This window comes from Pteropus vampyrus, unplaced genomic scaffold (genome assembly GCF_000151845.1).
Source record: "Pteropus vampyrus isolate Shadow unplaced genomic scaffold, Pvam_2.0 Scaffold34, whole genome shotgun sequence".
NCBI classification, from domain to species: Eukaryota; Metazoa; Chordata; class Mammalia; order Chiroptera; family Pteropodidae; genus Pteropus; species Pteropus vampyrus.
In genome coordinates this window covers 1,079,466-1,100,312 of record NW_011888815.1, presented here as the reverse complement: position 1 = coordinate 1,100,312, position 20,847 = coordinate 1,079,466, and the positions used below count along the sequence as shown (strand labels likewise).

General features: G+C 41.8%; 1 protein-coding gene across 1 annotated transcript in view; it reads left to right on the top strand.

The window, feature by feature from the left end:
• The window catches only part of AKAP13 (A-kinase anchoring protein 13), a 247,495-nt gene that overhangs the window by 120,061 nt on the left and 106,587 nt on the right, over positions 1–20,847 (top strand). The window contains exons 7-11 of the mRNA XM_023529007.1: positions 1,341–4,455; positions 8,073–8,231; positions 10,027–10,052; positions 12,787–12,886; positions 15,971–16,140. Of these exons, the coding sequence (XP_023384775.1) occupies positions 1,341–4,455; positions 8,073–8,231; positions 10,027–10,052; positions 12,787–12,886; positions 15,971–16,140 (3,570 nt within the window). The remainder of the gene's footprint in view (positions 1–1,340; positions 4,456–8,072; positions 8,232–10,026; positions 10,053–12,786; positions 12,887–15,970; positions 16,141–20,847) is intronic.

Genomic DNA, 20,847 nt, shown 5'->3' with positions numbered 1-20,847 from the left:
CTTTCGTAATTTTCAGGCCACTGTTACACTCTCAACAGGAATGGAAGCAAGCTAGTTTTGCATACTCTAAGAAGCACAGCCCAGAAGGTTTTAGTGAAAATCCGTTTTTCTTTCACTGTCTTATTGGAAGGACTTTAGTGAGCATGACACATATTACACTTATATGCATAGACTTTACAGTAGACCCAGTAAGGCAAGAATAGTCTGATGATGGAGTACTATAAATACTCAGTATATTTGCTCAGTAAATAAATGAGAGGACAGTGGACGGTAGATATGCATGAGATTATTGCAAGATCAGATAGTGAGTGAAGAGCAAATCAGATGTTTTAAAAGTCGTTTTTATGTACTAAACAAATAGTATCATTATAAGAATTTCAGAAATTTCAGTCTAAAGTCAAATTCCCCCTAAAGATCAGCTATATTTGTTTTTCTCCACTTTTCCTAAGTCTTGTCTGCATGTACGTGCGATTTTTTTTACACAATTATAACCTTAGGTTAACTAAGGATTTTATTTTCTCTGTACATTGTATTATAAATATTTCTGATTTCACTTTGATCTTCATAGCTAGCATTTACATTAATAGCATAGCATTTTCCATCAGGTGGTGATCATGGTTATTTTTAACCATTACCATGTAGTTGGTTATATTGTTGCATTTAAAAAAATACTTTAAAGTTACAAGAACTATTTTTGAGGTATCCTTAAGCCATAGTACCTCTTGATAATAATCAAGAATTAGGTGTTATTAGTTTGATGTTATTTATCTAATATTTAGTTTGAATAACAGAGGAACTGCTTTTATCAAAAAGTAAAAGAATATCTGCCATTGTACTGTTTTTGAAATTATGAACCTATAACTAAAACTGTTAATACAGGTTGAATGGTGCATATTTGGGGGATGAAAGGCCCTTAACTCCTCAGGAAGAATTTACCTGGATGTATGAGGCAGAATGGAACCAGCCTCTGCTCCTCTAAAGACCCTAAAAAATATCGAATTTCTCAGCTGCTCTTTTGAAGAAGATATATCACTGATTTTTTCTTAATACAGTTTTTGAGGCCCAGTTTTAAGCTACTTTCTAAAATAAGTTCATAGTATAGAAAATAATCGTGTATTCTTGACAATTTTTATCATTGCACTGGATATGCAGCTCTAAGAGATGACAGTGGTATCAAGAACAAGAGAGAATTTGTTTGTACTTATTTAGATCAGCTTACTGTGTAAGCTTAGAGGGGCTGCAAGGAAGTGAGCTTTCTCCAGCAGGGTTTCCGCCTATAGGTTTCAGTAACATCTTTTTCCACGAAGAGTTTTTAAAAAATATTTTTCATTTCCTCCTAGAAAACAAACCTCAAGCAGATGGACAGTCTTATGCCTTTAATGATGACAGCACAGGATTCTTCAGGATCCACTGCCCAAGATACAGATGGCCAGTTCCTTTCCCGTGCATCAGTGTCCACGGACAGCCGGCAGCTGTCTCCTCCTGCAGATGCTGAGAGCTCTCCATGCTGCCCAGAGAGCACTGTTGGGCAGATTGAAAGTTCCTGTGACTTGTCCAGTGTGGGTAAGGAAGAGCATAAGGACCGTTCCTATAGGAAGAAAAGTAAAGACGTGGGAAAAAATGGGGACGAAGTGGGGCCAGCACCTGCTGTGGACTCTGGAACTGCGTCTGAACCCAGCAGCTGCCTCCAGAGCATGCCCGATTATGAAGCAAAGGGCACAGAAGGCTCTCCATCCTGTGGAATCAGAAGTGAAGAAACTGGAACAGAATCTGCAATGGCCACAGACCAGGCATTTCTGAGCAGTGGGGACGTTGTCCGGCCAGGAGTCGTAGTTGCGGCTCCAGACACAGGCCAGCATTTCTCTGCAGGTGAGCTGGTCGTCAGCGCAGCAGCAGATGCCAGTGTCCCACAGACTGCAGGGGAAACAGGACATGGCCTCGTGAACCCAGATGCCACCTCCCAGAAGAATAAAGGCATGGAGAAAAAGGGGGAACAGGCAGAGGAGCATGGGGAAAGTGCGAAGGGGAGACTCGAGAACTCTGATCTCAGCGCAGCCGGGGCCTCTGGTGTCAGAGACACCAGCACGCCTGTGGATAAAGCCGGTGTTCCCAACTGTGTCTCTACCACCAGCTCCGTGTGTGGTGACAAACCTGCTCAGTCTCCACTAGGATTTCTTAGCACAGAAGCCTCCATTGGAAAAACTGCAGACACTGGAACTTCAGAAAGTTGTAAAGAGAGCTCTGCCGTTTCGGTGGACCAGAACTCTCTAGTTCTTCCAGCTGCTGCAGAAGACAAGATCTCAGTTGCGTCCGAACCTGATGCTCCGTTGGCAAACACATGTGAGGCAGTGTCACCCTCTGATTTAAACTTTCCCAGGCCACAAAAAGATGTTATGCCAAAGCAGAAATTAGAAACGAATTCATCTCATGTTCAGAGCAAGTCACCCATCTGTTCTACATCTGGAGACGATAAACTTTGCGCTGCCTCTACATGTCAGCAGAGCACAGTGACTTCTAGTGGTGCGTTGGCTGGGAAACAACATGGTGACACAGTTTCCCAGCCCGGAAGCACCACCACAGAGCTGCCCAACACACAGCATCCACCCGCTGCCATCTGTCCTGAAGGCTCAGCCACCTTTGACCATGTAAGAGATACTCGGGGAGATGTGGGGTTTTGTTCTCTCGAAGTTTCGGATGAAGAGGGCCAAGGAAGAGATTTGAAATTAGAAACATCTTTAACCAATGTGCTCGAGGTGCTTCCACATCCACATGCTGTTGTCCCTAAAGCTAAGAAAGAACCAGTGTCAGACCAGGCACTGTCATCGGGCAGGACTTTCTCTCTGGCAAGCAGTCCAGGCAATGAATCAGTAACCAAAGATGACGTACTTTCTCTTGTCCCCTCCCAGAAAGAAAAGGGAACAGCAACTTCTGAACCATACAATGCTGCAGATTGCGAAGATGGCCGAGATTCGTGTGAGCCGGATAAGCAGCCACTAGAAGACAGTGCGGCGGGTCTGCCCACACCCCCTGCTGCCTTAGCCCTTCCGCCCAGCATGGGGAATGCCAGTCCCGTGGGATTTGGTGGGGAGCAGGAGAGGCCCTGCCCCTCAGCAGCCCCTGAAGTTCTGAGTATCGAGGGGGATGCTGACTGCTCCCTGCTGCGTGTGGGTCAGGCTGCTTTGGCCTCTGCTACCAATTTGACTGAAAAAGGAAAAAATCCGGTGATTCCAGAAAGCTCTGCAGCTCAGGGGCAAGACAAGGATAAAGCGGTGATTTTTTCCTCTGTTAAGGAAGACACTCTTTCTTCAGGAACGCCACAGGAAGAGCAGAGAACAGCCTCTTCTGGACAGGAGGCACCGGGAGTCTGTGCAGAGCCCAGCACGAACGTCTGTGCCGAGGACAAAGCGCTTGATGGAGGCAGTTCGTGGGGCACACCCTTGGCCTGTCTGAACGCAGAAACTAAACACAACAAGGAAGTGGCCCCACCAGTCTCACTGCTGACTGAAGGTGGGGCTGCACGGAGCCTGGTGCCACCAGGAGCAAGTCTGGCTGCAGACTCAAGCCAGGAAGCCTTGTGTGCAGAGCAGAGCAGCTCAACTCCGCTCCAGGGCCTGTTACCACAAGGGTCTGAGGCTTGTAACTGTGATGGATCTTTTGCTCTGGATGTTGGAGTGAAAGAAACTGAATCCCTGGGAGCGAGCACTGCTGGTGAGGTGCGTGGAAATGTGGCGGTGGATGCTGCACTGGCCAGTGCTCTGCAGGGCACTGTCGGGGCTGGAAGGGAGGCTGTGTCACGCGATGCCCACGGCCTCTCGACGCCAGAGGTCTTGTTGAACCAGGGGAAGAATGTGATCCTGGGCTTGCCAGAGGCTTTACCAAACAAATGTGCGACTGACCTCCAGGGCGCCGCGTCCCCAGAGATGGTACCTCTTCGTCGGGGAAAAGCGAGGCTGGACGGAGGCGACCGCAGCTGTAGCCTGGGTGACTCCGAAGACGCACAAGTGGGTGATGACGCACGTCTCGTCCCTCTGCAGCCTACTGCAGAGATGGGGGTCTTGACCAGTGAGGACAAGGCCACAGGCAGGGAGAGGGGTGCTCCCCCACTGCCTTGCGCTGTGTCTGCCGACGCCGGGCAGCTGCCTGAGACAGCAGGCTCCATCGAGGAGGCTGCGAGTTGCATAGTGGATGCCGTCATAGAACGAGTCAAGGCCTCAGGAGCCCTGCTCCCAGAGGGCGAGACCAGTCACATGTCACCATCCTGTCCTGAGTCTGGCCCAGTGACTGAACAGCTGGAGAGTGCTTCTGCGGGGAAGGTGATGGCTTTCCTGCCTGGGGAGACACAGCAGATGGGCAGTGTTCATGAAGAAGCCCCCGGGAACCCTGCAGGATGTTTTGCTGGAAGGGAGGAGTCAGAGAAGATTCTCCGGCCTGTCCAAGGATCAGAGCTGACAACAGGTGAGCAAATCAGAATAAAAAATTAGCAATTTGAGAGACAGGTTCCCCTAAAAGTCTCTGCGATGAGCTGGTAGAAATGTAGGTTTCTTTGTCGTTAGAGGTCTTGTGTTTGCTGGGTAGGTTGCCAAGTTAACGAGCACCTCCATCAGGAGAGGTGCATCATCTCAGGGTTGGGCAGATTTGCTTCCTGTATTGTGGACGCCTGGCTTGGTTGCTTAGGCCTGTAAATGCTCTCTCTGTCGCCCTGGAGCAGTTGTGCCTTTCCTTACAGGGGACACAGTGCCCACTGGGTCACTGGTGCTCTCTAATGATAAATGATTTTAGCAGATGTTTTTATTCACATGGCTTAGTTCTTTCTCTAGAGCCATCAAAGCGGTGCTGAAAAACTTTTATTTCTAAGCTTGAAACTCTCCCCGCCACCCACCTCCACCCCCGCCCCCATCCTCCTAGTCTGTGTTGTGAGCAAATTTAGAGTCAGAGTGGTTTCGTGAAGAGCTGTCAGTATCGTTCTAAACCAGCGGCCTAACGTAGCAAATGATGGTATTAGGTCATTGGCAAAGGCGGGGGAGGGGTGCGGGAGGGAGCTCCCTCCTTTCCTGCCTGAGGAGCAGACCTCCCATGCCATTGCCTGTTGCTTTTGGGCACCGGTCTGAGAATTCAGGGCCCTGCACAGTGCAGGGATAGGATGCAGGATTTCCGCCCCAGCCCAGTCTGCTGAGCCGCTGTCATAGGGCAGACGTGTCTGCTTATCTTGGTGAAGCAGCTGCACCGAGCAGATTGCTCACACGGCGGCCTGTTCCATCCGTGGGCAACCATGTCCAGGGAGAGCAAAGAGAAAGCACTACTGCTCGGTGGAAACCAGCTCTGAGTACAGCTTCATACTGGGGCCTGAGGCTGAAGCTGAAACTGGAGTGTTGACTTCTGAAGTCTTTGAAGGTCAGTTTCACTCGCACTGTGATATAGCCACCTGCCACCAGATATAGACAGAGACCTGTCTCCACGCTTGCCCCCAGGCTTTTGTAGGTAAGAAGTAGCCTGTTTTTAGTGTTTGTGTTTTTGCTGTTCTTTCTAATTTCTGAAAGGCCCTATAAGTAGCACAGGTTAAGAGTGTGGGGGTGGGGTGTGTCGAGAAATGAACAAACAGTAAGAAAAGAAGTTGTGTAGGAAAAAGAGTAATGTAAATACAATGGTCATTTTTCCAGATTAGGCAGTTTTAACTATTTATAATTTTTTCCCCCTTCCAGTGAGGGATTTACACAACCTGAGGGGGTGTTTTTCGGTGACTTCCGGGGTTTAGTTTTGTTAATGTTCTGGAGTGTTAGAAATTTGCTGGGGGCTATCTCAATTTAAATGAGAAGGTCTCTAATTTTTAAAATAAGGCACAACAACAAGTCTATTTTGGGGGCCATGGCAGATTGACATTTCAGAAGAATGAGAGTGGCTGTAAGCTGATGCCTGGCTGTGTTCTTTTCGTTTGGGTGCTGGTCTTCGGCCACATGGGCTGGATTTATTTCTCTTTTTGGTCAGTAGTCAGAGTTTAACCCAAGTCAAGTACAAACTAGGAGTTCCGTGTCTGTAGTACCATATGAGAAAAGGTAGAAACCAGGGAGAATTTCAGACGCTGATATTTTATAGTATGTAAATATAGTAAAGTGCTAAGAAGTGATTCCTAAGATTTTAAGGTTTTAGGAAGGAAAACGAGACGAATGACGTTCAGCAGTGTCTCTGGGTTTGGGGTTGGTGGATACGAGTGGGCGAGTTACTTGTTCTGCTACCAGGAGGAGTGAGTCGTGTGTGACTGGAGCTCATGGCCTCAGACTAAAGAGAGATGCAGCCACCGACGGCATCTGTGCTTGCTTCAGGAGATAGCCAGGACTGGGGAATGTCCCCGGGCACACTGCCCTAGAGAAAAAGCACCTGAGTGGGATCCCAGAGCCAAAGTGCTTTTTGTATGAAGTTTGTATTCCATTCATGAGTATAACTGTCATGTCTCATGAGTGAAGAGGCCTGGGTTTAACTGCCGATTTGAAAGGCGCTCCATGACATTGGCTTCTGTTTTTGTATACTGCTGCAGATCAAGCCAAATACAAATGGAAATGGGGAAAACACACAACTTCTAGTTAGAAAGAAGGGATGTGGCCTCTCACCTATCAAGAGCGTTGATGACAGTGCTTTGGGAAACCAGTTGTGCATGACTGAGGCAGGCCAACCCTGCAGACGTTGCCCACATCCTTCAAGTGTCAGTAATCACTGTTCACTGTTGTGACTGGTGGCTGCTTGCCAGAAATACGTAGTTTCAGTTGATGGGTATAGGATAGTTAGGTAGTGCCAAAAAACACATTCCCAATAAATAAAAGTCAACAACAACCAAAAAAAAAAAAAAAAATCACTCCAACTCACTTAGAAATGTTTTGATCAAGGAATACTTCTAAGGGGGGGTGCTTAGTCATATTTTTTTCAACTTTAATCACATTTTTTGAAATGGACAGGTTTTGTTTCTTTGAGCAAAGAAACTTGCTTGCTTATTTTTAAATTGCTGTTAAGATTACATAATAATAAGGGCAAGCAAAGAAGATTTGAAAATGTTCATTTATAGAAATGAAACTTCTCTAAATCTGATTAGATGTTTGTGTACATCACAACATGCTTTTAGAATAAAATCTTAACTTATTCTTTGGTGAAAGAAACCTTTCTGCCCTTTGGTGTAGGGACCAGTTTTCTCTGTGAGAATAGTGCCATAACTAGATTAAAAACAACTACAGAAAATTGTCCACATGAAATTTAGATGATAGTTCCATTTGTATTTGGATCATTAAGGTGAGTTTTGACTCTTCAGTCATCTGTCTCCTTTAAAGAAGTATCAAAGGCTAAATTTGCTTCACACATCGCTTTATCATTTCCTTCTTGTATTTGCTTGACCACGTGGTGGTCAGGTACAAAAACCACTGCTGTTTGGTCTGTTGAGCATAATTCTAAAGAAAACACGTAATAACTTTTTCTTAAAAAAAAGGAATTGCTGGTTTATGATTACACTTTGGTTTGGGAAGAAGCAAGCGCTGAAACAAAAAATAACGTACCAGAATAGTTCCATGCGTTATCCATTGCAGTTCTGGGTAAATGAGTATGTATAGTATGTCTATAAAGAAAAACTCTTCCCAAAGGCTTTATCTCATTCTCAGAGGTTCTTTCTTTTTTTTTTTGTTTCCTCTACAAATGCAAACATCTCTTGCCTCTTTGATCCTGGTCAAAATGGAATACTTAGCTTCAGCTCTTCATCTGTTACCTTGCAGCTTGTGAATTTACTTTTCCGTATGTAAGTCAGCACCACACTTAGATTTGTCATGAAAATGGAAGTTCAGTAGACATGGAGTTGGATGTTCCCTTAGCTGCAAACCCATACGAAGGCCAGGGAAAACCGTACAACCGTGAGATAAAGGAATAATGGCTCAGCACAGGGTCAGAAATAACACCAGCTGCTGAAAGCCGGGGAATACTTTTCCAGTTAGCACAAAAGCAAAAACAAACAAAACGCACAAAACCTGGAGCATGTTGTGTAAATAGTGAGGCACAGGAATCAATTTTTCAAATGTACTTTGTAACCCCCTTGTTCTCTTCAGAAATGCCAGACACAAAAGCTGACGATGAAGTGGATTTTCTGAGTAATATCAGAGAGAGTTCAGTTTCTGAAGAGGTGGCTGCAGGAGACACAGTCACTACGCCTAAGATGACCAGACAAGGCCCGAAGACCCAGGCGGTAAGTGGCACTGAGTCTGCGTGAGCACAGACTGTGATTTAGTGGTCTGGTTTATCTGATTTACAGCCTTGTTTTTTTGTTTGGGGAATTTTTTTTTCCACAGTAGTATTTTGCCCCTTCTCTCTTGTTCCATTACATATAAATGTGGATGTGTTGCTGCAGTTAAGCTTCATAAACAGTGTGCACCCCAGGGCGGAGTTAGGCCCTTCCTGCCCTGATCCCTTGGACATGGCAATGAGAAAGATTTTCCCTCAGAGCACAAGACTTTTCAATTTGTCATCAAGTTTAATGTGTCATAAAACAAGAATTACCACCAGAGGGATCTGTTAACCCTTTTTAAGTCTGACTCCTCTTTCTTTATGTAGAAACTGATAGCAGCAAAAATGAAATTTTAACGTATAGCTAGCTCAGTGCTAACTGTCTACAGTATGAAGTATGTCATTCTTAGTGATGGAAGAAAAGGTCCAGTAGCTTTTTTCATAACAGCTTTATTGAGAAGTAATTCTCATACCATAAAATTCACCCATTCAGGTAAAGTGCACAGTGTAGTTGTTTTTAATAGATTTACAGAGTCATGCAACTGTCATCATTGTCTGATTTTAGAGCATTATCATCATCCCGAAAAGAAAACCCGTATTTATTAACCAAGCTAGCCCTCCTACTCCTACCCACCCCCTCACCCCTCACCCCGCCAGCTCCTGGTAGTTCCTGATCATCTTTCTGTCTCAGGATTCGCTCGTTCTGGAACTTCATGGGAAGGGAATCATATGATATGTGATCATTTGTGACTGGTTTCTCTCTCTCAGCAGCATGACTCAAGGTTTGTCCGTGCTGCAACATTGTGAAGCTGTATTCGCTGTGTGGGGGCACCACGTTCTGTTGTACCTTTGGCTTGTTTTCACCTTTTGGCTGTTGTGAATAATACCGCTGTGAACACTCGTGTACAACTTTGTGTGGGCATATGTTTTTATATACCTGGAAGTGGATTTGCTGGATCATATGGTGATTCTATATTTAATATTCAGGAAGTTTTTTAAAATGTGTTTCTCAGGATCTTGAGATGACTTTTCTTGTTTAAAGCTCTTAACTTTTAAATTGAGAGAACCAGTTGAGAGAAACATCACTCTCTGCTTTCGATTCTATGCTGGTTTAAAAAAAGTAAAACCTCGTGGAAGCTGAAAATCAAGTTACTGGACTGCATCAGATTGCCCTCAGAAAATCAGTCTTCCTTGTCTAGATGAGACAGCGCACTGTTTTGTTCTTCAGAGGCCTAAGGTGGTTTATTTTCTTAAAGTTACACCAGTAGGTAAACAGCACTGTTTCAAGTGTCTGGGTTGTGATAAACAAGCTTCATTTTATTGGAGTACAGTGGCAGGGAGGTGCTGGCTGTTCTAACCCACCCCTTACCACAGATAATATTCATGACTAATGCCTGGGTGGCTACTTATATACAGGCATTATTCAGACAAATGTTGCTTTTGCCCCTAGGGAAAGAAAGTAGAACACACCCTGCATGGGTACAGGCGTCTTTGTTTCCAGAAGCCCCTAAAACAAGAGAAAGAACAAACTCACATCCTTGCATTCAAATGCCTCTCTTTCTCAGTCCTTCATCTGAATATTGCAGTGGTTAACATCACTGAATACAGTGTGATGTCATTGAATACAGTCTGATGCTCAGCTGTGGACCCTTTGCTTTACGTTGCGAAATATCTCTATCCTAATCGTATCTTGTCTGTTATAAAGAAGAAAACAAAACATTATTTTTTAAATAAAAGTCCCTCATCTCTTAATCTGTTTTCATTTTTCTCTGGTTTTAGGTGTTGAAAGAGATAATCTTCCTCTGGTTTGTCAGCATGTCCTACTAAACAGAAGAGTTAGGCCATCAGAGAGTCACATGACTAGTTCAAGGTCAGACCCGGCTAGAACGAGAGCGAGAGCGTGGAGTTTGATTTCTAACCTAGAATTTACACAACAGGGCCCATTCCCTTTTGACTTTTATTTACCCCACCCTCTGTGACTGGCAGATATATTCTAAGGAGCCTCATTAAGGTTAGAACAATGTAATTTGTCCGTAGATAGAGAGAGGATAGCTATGCCATGTGCTTTGTGTCTGCCGCCACTTCTTGTAGTTGGAGAAAGCATGTATTAATGGGCTCTTCAGTTCCTAAAGATTGTCAGGCCTAAAAATAATGGAGGTTTTTGTGTTCACATCATTACTGCAGCGATGTGAAATCTGACCACTTACTTCTCCTCCCTTTCGCTCTGCCAGACTCGCTGTTCGCTGTGAATTGAGAGGACAGAGCTTGGGCACACACTTTGGTTTTCCCCATGCTGCATTTTCTCTCCTTCCCATTTAACTTCTCATATGCTGTATTCGTTGTAGGTTTCTGCTGGGTCAGGAAAGAGAAGTCCACAAACTTTTTTGGAGAGGACAGATAGTAAAATATTTTAGGACTTTTGGGACCTACAGCCTCTGTAGCAACTAGTCAACTTCGCTGTTAGAGTGTGAAAACAGCCCTCGGCTAGATGTAAACAAGAGTGACTGTTACAATAAAACTTTATAGACACTAATAAACAAACAAAACTTATATAGACACTGAAATTTGAGTTTCTTATAATGTTCATGTGTTATGTAATATTCTTTTTGGATAAGTTGTTTTTTTCAGTTATTGAAAGATATGAAATCTGCTCCTAGGTTTCTTCATGGGCTGTAGGCAGTGGGCCGCTGGCAGTAGTTTGTGGGCCCCGAGCCTGGCCTAGAGGATACTGTGCACCAGTGGATGAAAAGAAAAGGAAAGGAGACTTCTTTTCTAAATGTTGTGTTTTCTGGTGAACGCTCTAGTTATCAACTCCAAGGCAGGAGGCAGAGAGTTCCGGTTCTGTTTCTCTCTGACTAAATTTTTGACTTAGCATCTCCGCTGTTCATCTTCCAGCCTTGACCCTCTGAGGTCTGTCGGCCTCTGAAAAGGGTTACTCGAGCTTGTGATTGTAGTCGAGGGTGGGGTGGCGTTTGTTTAATACCATTTAATCCGATCTTTCTGACACTTGCACAGTCCCTGTGTTGGCTTTGGGGATAGGCCAGTTATGGCTTCATTGCATCATTGTTTGACTGTGTCATCCTCTTCCAAAGGTAAAACAAAGAATTTGTGTATCTTAAACTTCGCGGCTGTCCTGAAAACCTAGAACTGTGGTTAGCAGAGTGATCGTTTATGGCAGTTTTTTAGTAAATATAAATAAAAAATCCATTGTAAATTCTTACAGGTGTCTTCCTGTTTGGTAAACCTTCTCTAAACTTATATAATTGTCAGGGCATAGGGACCTCTGTCAAATATAGCACTACCAAGTATTTAAAGAAAAAAAGATATGGTTGAGTTCCCTTTTTTTTTTTTTGGTCTAGTAGTCTGATATCTGTCATATAAACCGAGAAATAATTTTTTTATTCCTTAACCTGCTTGACACATTGTGCTGTAAATATGTAAATATACCTTTACTTTAGAGGTCAATAGTGCTTAAAATCCTGATTTATAAAAGGAATTAGGCAGTATCAAGATGCTTAAAATCCTGATTTATAAAGGAATTAGGCAGTATAATGGGTGCTTCTGTTCTCAGGGAAAACATTTTTCTGTGTTAAATGCTGCAGATTTCTCCATAGATGAAGGCAGTCCTAACATATTTCTTCACTGGGTTGAAAACTGTTCACAGTTTAGGAGGCCGGGTCATTTACTCACATCTAATATGAGCCATTCTCCTTAGTCACTTTATCAGAATTTTATGGTTGTAGTTTAATATTAATTATTGCCAAAGCTGTAATAATAGTTATGATTTAATATTAAACATTGTCCCCACTTACTTTACTAATTTCAAAGTTCAGATTATCTTTGTTGTCTTCTTTTTTTTTTTTTTTTTGCTCAATGAGTTAATATATATCAAGCACTTAGAACAGACCCTGGCACTCAGTAAGTACAGCTTAGCATCATTATTATTACTTAGTTTCATAACTTAAGATTCCAGAATCTTTTTCTTCATTTAGGTAACCAGTGGCATATGGTGGCTCTTAAAACAATCAGGATTCAGTTTCTGCTTTTCGAGCATAAATTATAAAAGCTTCAGAAATGGCATCACGCCTTAATTTAACTTGGGAGACTTGGAGCTTGTTTTACCTCTGAAACCTTTAGAATTTTAATGACGTTTATAGATGATTTGAAAAGTCCAATACTTTTAAAGGAAAAGTCAAGGATTCAGTATGGTTAAGTGACTTGCCTCATTTCACAACTAGTTAACCCTGTAAACTAGACTAGAACCTCACTTCTCTTTGGTGATATTTCTACTCTTCTTACTGTGGTTAGCAGAGTGATCGTCCTGAGGATGCACGTCTGTGGGAATCCGCTTCACTCTGATGGGTTTTTGCATTTTAAACAGGTACCCCGAGCGATGCGTATACACACCAAGATTCTAAAACCATCATATTATACTCCTTTGCTTTCAGAGATAGTCAGAGAAATTCTTTTGGTCATTTTAGACCAAAGCTGATTCACTTTATAATAAGCCTTGTGTTCTTATTATCTTTTTAACTGCAGCTAAACATCACCAAGGTGGTTTGTCGAAAAAGTTTGCTTTTGATGCAGGAATTACTAAGACTTTCCACATCTGCCTTTTATTTCCTAAAGAATGATCCAAGTAGGTAGAGAGATGACATCGAATCCTTTTATCCAGAATGTAAGCCTTCTCGGACCATTCGCCTTGAGAATATGCCCCAGGATGGCCAGGAAAAAATTCTCACTCCAGCTTTCCTGCTCCAAACCAAGCATGCTCCACATCTTGTGTGAATCCTCTCTTCATTGTGTGGCCAAGCTCATTAGGAAGGAGGTTGCCTCCCTGGTGTATCAGTTCATTGAGGTATCTCTGTACTAATTCCTTTTCCAAATGCTCATTGCATAAGCTTATTAGCCATATGGAACAGTTAATTCACCAAGCCAGTATATCTTGCCAAGATGCTCATGGTTTTAGCAGCCAAACACTCAGGAGCGGATATGTTTAAGCACAACTCGAAAGTCTCGTTCGTTGAGTATTTACCTTCCTGGGAAAGTCCACATGCTTCTCAATCAAGAAGGCGCTTAAAATCAGAACCGTGATCCCCATCTTTAGAGCTACACAGTCAAAAGTCACATTAACTGAATTTCCATCCCTAATTATCTTTATAATACCAGTACTTGTTTCTTCAAGGTTGTGGGTAAGAGCGTTGTTGGACAATTTCCGGTTAATATCTTCTCCTTAATTTACTATTTTTAACGGAACGCTGTTTTCTTTCTCTTGTCTCAAGGGGGCGAACTTGCATTTTCATCCTTAATTGGAGAGTTTGGTTAAAAGCTTTTGTTTCGTGTGGCTGTTCACAGCCTTCATGCTTAGCTTCCAGGGACAATATGGCAGCTCTCAGGCTCTCCGGTAGTGAACTTGACAAGCCGTAACACTGCTGTTCAAAACGGCTTACACATCCTACCCTCTTAAACAGTTTTCAGTTAAAAAAAAAAAAAAAACTTAAAAAAAAAATCCCTGCTATCATATTTACATATGTAGTTTTGTGGTGTTTGTGTCACCTAGGAAAAGGCAAATTGGCCTCTATTATGCGTCACCAATAAGTGTCCGCCCCACGTGCCCCCCATAGTTATCCATTTTAGGTCCAACCGTAGGGAAACACTCCTCGGCTTTTTCATACGGTGTTTTGGGAGCTACTCTTTCTTTATGTCTCCTCTGAAATGGAGAGTTTCCAGGAAATTCTGCAAATGTTCCTCTAGAGTAGTTAGTTGCAAAACAGTAGGACCTCAAAGAACGCCAGATCGTAAAGCCACAAGTGGAAAAACTATACCCTCTGTAAAAATATCTGCAGATAATATATGTAAGTGTATAATTTAATCATCTGGCTGTACATTTGTAAGTGACCTTGAGCAGGTTATTTAATTTCTCTGTTCTCTGTTTTCTCCTTTGTGCAGTGATTAAATAATGTTTAAAGTTCCTTCCAGCTCTTATATTTTGACCAGTGTATGACTCTCAGCTTATTGGAATAAATTCATAAATGTTGGGGTACATATCTTGTGTTGGACCAAAAGGACAATCACGAGGGACTTTTTAAAATCGTATTTTTTTACCAGCCAAATTCTTAAAGTAATTCCTTTTTTCCTTCAGAATTTCCCAAGTTGTTTTTCTCTGGAGTCTTAAATTATATTAATAATTCTTTTTTTTCTTTCATAGAACTTCTTAATCGTAGGCCACAGGACCATTTCAGAGGGGTTAGATGTACCTATTTATTTCTCCTGCTGGGACAAAAGAACCAAATCTGATTCTTACCACCGTTTCTACCCATTTCTTATACTCTTCATTTCACGTTTGTTCATTTTTAAAAAATTCATTCCATTTAAACAGAACAAAACAAAAGCAATTCACCCATTTCTCTCATCCTCCCTACCCCTGCCTCTGGCAGCCGCCAGTCTGTTCTCTTTATCAGCTGAGAGAGAGAGAGAGGGAGAGAGGAAGAGAGGGAGAGGGGAGGGGGGGTGTGTGTGTGTGTGTGTGTGTGTGTGTGTGTGTGTTTTCTAGATTCCACACATGAGAGGTCATACAATATTTGTCTTTTGTTGGCTTATTTCATTTAGCATAATGCCCGTGAGGTCCATCCATGTTGTTGTAAATGGCAAGATTTCAATATTTTTTTTTTGTGATTGAATAATATTCCTCTGTGTGTGTGTGTACATGCATGTGTACCACAATTTCTTTATCCATTTATCCACTGGTGGACATTTAGGTTGTTTCCATATCTTGGCTATTATAAAGAATGTTGCAGTGAACATAGGGGTGCATATATCTTTTTGAGTTAGTGTTTTTATTTTTGTTTTTATTTTATTTTATTTTGTTTTATTTTATTTTATTTTATTTATTTATTTATTTATTTTGATAAATACCCAGAAATAGAATTTCTGGGTCATATGGTAGTTCTATTATGGTAGTTTTCCACAGGAGCTGCACCAGTTTACATCCCCAGCAAAAGTTCATGACGGTTCCCTGTTTTCCACGTCCTTGCCAACACTTGTTATTTCTAGTCCTTTTGACAGTGGCCATTCTAACACATGTGAGGTGACATCTCATTATGGTTTCGATTTGCATTTCCCCAGTGAGGAATGCTGTGGAGCATCTTTTCACTTATGTCCAGTATAAAATTGTCAGTTGCTTCCAGCTTGCAGAGCAGAGCCACCAGGCGTAGTGAATGTGTGCTGGCATACCTCCCCTGCCTCTCAGCAGCCACCCCTGCCTACACTCTGGGTCCCCGGCCTACACTCAGGGAGTCGGTCTTTTCATTCCAGTTCTAGAAAGTGATGCATGTGCCGTGATTGTTTGGCTGTGGAACAGTCCCTGTCTGCATCACTGTTGTGCACATACAGAACAGTAGGCTCTGTTCCTTCCTACGAGTCATTAGGGTTCCCTAGTGGGACGGTCTGCAGGAGGAAAATAGAGCTCGGGCCTTCCGCCCTCATTAGTGCTGAAACCCGGGGCTGCGTCTGCTTCACATCAGACTTGCGGCTTGTGTTTCTCTTTGTTTGAGACTGTTCTTTTTTCCTTGAGTCAGGAAAAGGACTTAAATCCTGGCTTTGTTGACATGGGACTTCAATGCAACTGCTGTTACAGCTGAACCTGTTAAAAGGAGTACCTAAAGCTGTGAGAAGAAATATTGTTTAAAGGTTGGCATCTTACATAATGGGGTAATGATCTTAGGTCTGCTTCTTGTCAAAAGACCGTGTACTATAGACTTGGAAAAAGAGTTTATCATTGACACACCCCATTCCACCCCCATGATTTCCCAGGCTTCTGAGAAGCTGGTGGAGGTTCTTAAGAGATGCTGGTTCACAGTGAATTCAGATGATTGTCATCTGCCGCTTATTGTCGTAGGTACAATGCATCGCTATCTGCTCACTGTCCCTGGAGGAGAGGAGCAGGTGGCAAGCTGGTCAGTGTTTAATAATGCCAAGTTTTCTTAATCTCTGTTTTATTTCTGTTAGGGACCTGTACTGTTATGTCTCTTTTTCTTGGCGTGGTTCTCTGGAAAGGATTAGGAGTTAAGTAGAAAACAAAGTAATGCATGCCATTTTGAGAATACGGTCTCTGAATCAGTCTTGTTTTTTAAAACTTAGACTCAATCTGTGGGTTATCTAATACCAGCCATTTATTAGCAGATAAACATGGTGGGCCCCCGAAAGTGACTGGTATAAAATGCTGCCTTGAACCTTCCTCCTTAAAGCTAGTTAGTAGGGACTTGGAGCAGGAAGGAGGAAGTTTCCAAAAAGGGGAGGGGAGATGGAGAGCTTTCACGTAGGGCTGGGGAAGCAGAAGGATAATGAAACACAAGTCTCTCTACAGCATCTGCAAGTGACCAAGCTCTAAAGGCATGAAATGGCAGCAGCTTTGTAAAGAGCCAAGTTGTCTAATTCTTCTAGGAGTTGTTTGTATGACTTCTTGTAGTTTATCACTCCAGCATAGAGTGAGGAAGAAGGGAGTATAAGATTTTAATAAAAGAAGAAGGCTGTCTTCTTCCTCTAAAACAGATTTTATCACATAACCAACTAATTTAGTAAAATGCAGGGAGATAATTACACAAATCTATAAGTAAGTTAAAAGGCGTGGATTGTCCAATATTTTTAAAAACAGGGTTTTTACTTTCAGATGTACACAGCTACTCAGGAAATTTCAACAGCTGTTGCTAAGTGCAGACTTGCACTTCAGTGTAAGATAAGACTTTAAATATTGGCATTCATTTTCAGAAAACATATTCCTTTAGGAAGTTCTTTTTATAAATAAATAGTAATTAAAACATTTGACAAATGCTTGTCATTGGTTCTACGTTTTAACAAGTCAACCTTTAAAAAGGAATATATCACTCCCCCTCTCCCCCCAAAAGCATATGCATTCTGATGATCGCAAGGAGTAACTGAACTGAGAGAAAACTCAGCTTTGACAGATGGAAAAAGTATATGGAGTTTTCTACCTGTTTTTAACTTGCATTCCTGTGAATCGTGGCTGTGGGTCCTCATAGTGCCTGCCCTGGAGGGAAGAGCATCTTGCGATGAGATGAGGCCATGTTCTCTCCATGAAACCTGTGACAAGTGAATGTTTTTGGAACGGCAGTTTTCAGGTAGTTGGAGGTAACGCCTTAAATGCTAGAGCTTCGATTTGGTAGTCTTTGCTGTAATGTATTTCGAAAATACTTATATACTTGGCTGGCTTATTAAACACTGGACAAAATTGTCCTCTTGCTGTTTTAGAATTATTATTATGGGTATCATTGACATATAATGAGGATGTGCATCTGTGGACACTAATCCCATCAGTAGCACGGGAACTTGCACTAATGAAATCACTCATGTTGGTTTACCTGTCGGTCATTTGCCCTGGTCTCTCAAAAATAAAATGAGACATATGTATGCAGCCATGTGGTCTCTTAGGAAGTGCCTTTTAGCTAAATTCATTCACACGTAGATCGTGTAAATAGTCTTTTCCTAAAGAATTTCATTTTCCCCTCAGAAAACCATCTCTTCATTCCTGCTGTAGTTAATTCATCTTCATTAAAAATATTATGACATTGTTTGGGCCTCGCTTCATCTATACCTAAAGGCATTGGCTTTCATACAGTCTCTTAAGCTGGAAAGTTTCATCCCAGATGCCTTCCTCTCTCCACTCCCCTTCTGTCAAAGTTAACATCTTCTCTCGCCTGGATTCATTGATTCTTTGCCACTCTTTCTGCCTGATAACCCAGCAGTTCTCAGACTTTCTGGTCTCCAGATCCCTTTACACTTTTAAAAATTATTGAAGATGCCAAACAACTTTTGTTTATATGTTTATTTGCCACATGAGAAATTAAAACTGAGACATTTAAAAATATTAATTTATTTATAGTAATAGTAAACCCATTACTTGTTAATGTGAAGAATGTATATTATGGGAAAAAAAAAACCTTTTTCAAACAAAACCAACACTAGAAGGAAGAGTGGCATCGTTCTAATCTAATGTTTGGCTTAAGAGAAAACAGTTGGATTCTCTTAGCTCCCATGCATTCAACCTGTAGCAGTCTGTTGTTTTGGTTGAAATCTATTAAAAAAATCCAGCTTAACACAGATAGATGCTTGGGAAAGAGAAGAATATTTTTAAAGTTTTCTCAGATAATTGTGATGTTCTTATTTGATGGTAGATCAGGAACGACAGATGGTAGGTTCTTAAAGGTTTGTGGTGTGGAATCTGAAATCACACCATTGAACTTTTTGTAGTTTGGTATTTTAAAGACCATTGATCTGTCTTGTACTTTGAATGGAGCTTTTATTCATATATGATTTTCTGACATTGTTCATCAGTCATTTGGAAAATATTGATTTACTGTGTAATCCAACTATTCCAAATGTGGACTTGTGTTTTATTCTACAATATCAGGAAATCTCACCACTAGTCTCTTCAGAAATGTTTTTTAAGTATTGGTCAACTGGTAAGCCCACAGTGGCAGATTCAAGTTTTCCCAATTTCTCATTTTCACTTGAAAGTCTAAATTGTACCATCAGCGATAAATACTGCCAGTTGTTTCTTTTAAGAGACAGGTTCACTTTGTTCATTTCCAAGAAAATACCCAAGCTCTGAATAAGCATCATTTGTTCGTCAGTCCTTTCAAGTAAAACTGCTGTTCCATGAAAAAAGTGGCTCGCTCAGCTCACAGTTTAAAATAATGAGACAAATGATTTTCCTCAAGAGAACCATTATACCTTGTTTACAGAAAGAAAGAAGTATTTTATGTGTACTTCCCATTTGTCACACAGAATATTAAAAAGATGTGTATCTCATGGTTGAAATTTAATGAAATTAATGAACAGCTTCATCAAGGATGTCCTTTGTGAAAATATTTTTGCTTTAAACTGTGAGTGTAGGGCAGCAAAGAATATAATAACTACTGGTTCACTTTGGTAAAACTGCTTTGATTCTTGGGAAGGCTCATTAGTGCAAATGTCAACACAGTAAAAAAGGCAAATGATATCTTAGCATTACTGTCAAAATACTGTCCCACCCCCCTCCTGAAAAGGTCTCTGGGACCCTCAACGATCTGCAGACCACACCTTGAGAACTGCTGCTTTAGCTCATGTTACAGATTCTTACTGACACAGCGCTTTACCTTGCAGTGTGGCATACATGGGCTTCGGAGTCTGGCTTCTGAGGTTACTCGTATGGTCCCATCATCAGTGCTTTTCCAATCTACAGTCCACCTGCCAGCCACAGCACACTCCTGGTTTTGCTTAAATCCATCGTTGTACTTGCTCATTGGTCTACTCTGCCTGAAATGCACCCCTGGGGTCTACCCTGGCACTCTTTCATTCTTTGAGACCCTTGCGGATGTGCTCCTTTGTCCTACACTGCACTGTTCACTCACTCTTCTCCTTCCCCACACTGGAGCACAGAGCCATGGGATCCTGCCATGAACCCCAAGCCCTGCGCAGTGTTGCCTGGGGCGCTGGCTCTGCCGCCTCCTGCCAGTGACTCTGCCTTTGCCTTGGTTCCCTGCACAGGGACCTGCTACATGATCTCACACATGACAGGCATTTGTAACGTTGGATACATGGTAAGTATCTTGAAAGAAAAAGGAAAACAAGAAGAACTTCAACAAGACTGACTTCTAGTTGAGTTTTCTGTTAATACTTTGGTGAACTTTACATTAGACTATGTTTGCTTAATCTGTTTATTCATTTCTCTCCTTCAGGCACTGATGATCTTAAGTAGTTCCCTCTCTCTTAAAAATCCTGTTTTCCTTATTTCCATAGCAAATATATTTGAAGCTTTTAAATTTTGTTGAGGTTTAAAAAACCTGATTTAGTCAATATGGCAGGAGTTGCAACTAAAAATCAGGTGGAGAAGAAGTTCCTCATTGATAACCCATTAATCTGAGTATTTCAGATGGAACCAAGAAAAGTGGTTCATCTTTCTACATAGAATTCGGATAATTGTCTTAGTAGTAATAGAACAAAACCGAGTAAAAGCATCCTCGGTTTAGCAGTGTGAGAATTGGAGGCACAGGACCATTAGAATTCAGATGCAGGAAAACTACACGTATGAAAGAAAGATAATAACAGTAAGCAATATTAAATAATGCTGTGTTTGTTTGGAGACCACTAATGCTTATTTTTATAGCATCCTCATAGAGGAGGCAGAGGAGAGATATTAGTAAATAGTCTTACAGAGGGCAAGTTGAAGGGACAGCGCAAAGGCCTTGTATGTGTTCTGCTCAGGCGGTGGCCCTGATGATACTTTATAATCTCAACTATTACTTAAACTATCCCTATGGGTACCTGATTTCTTCTGAGCCATTAAACACACACATAGCTCTGAAGAAATCAGAACGCTTCTATGAAATTTGGTCTCTAATAATTCACCATTTTATGTGAAGTATGTTTTGTTAAAAGTGAGAGCAGTTTTTATTTTTTAAGGTTTGTGTTAAAAACATTCACATTAATTCCAAAAAGAGACATTTGCATTTAGAAAGGCACCAATCTTCTGATAATTAGGAACAAATAAAGTAGTGCTCTAAAAATCAATATATATTTTAGTCAGACAGGTCTTCAGAATGG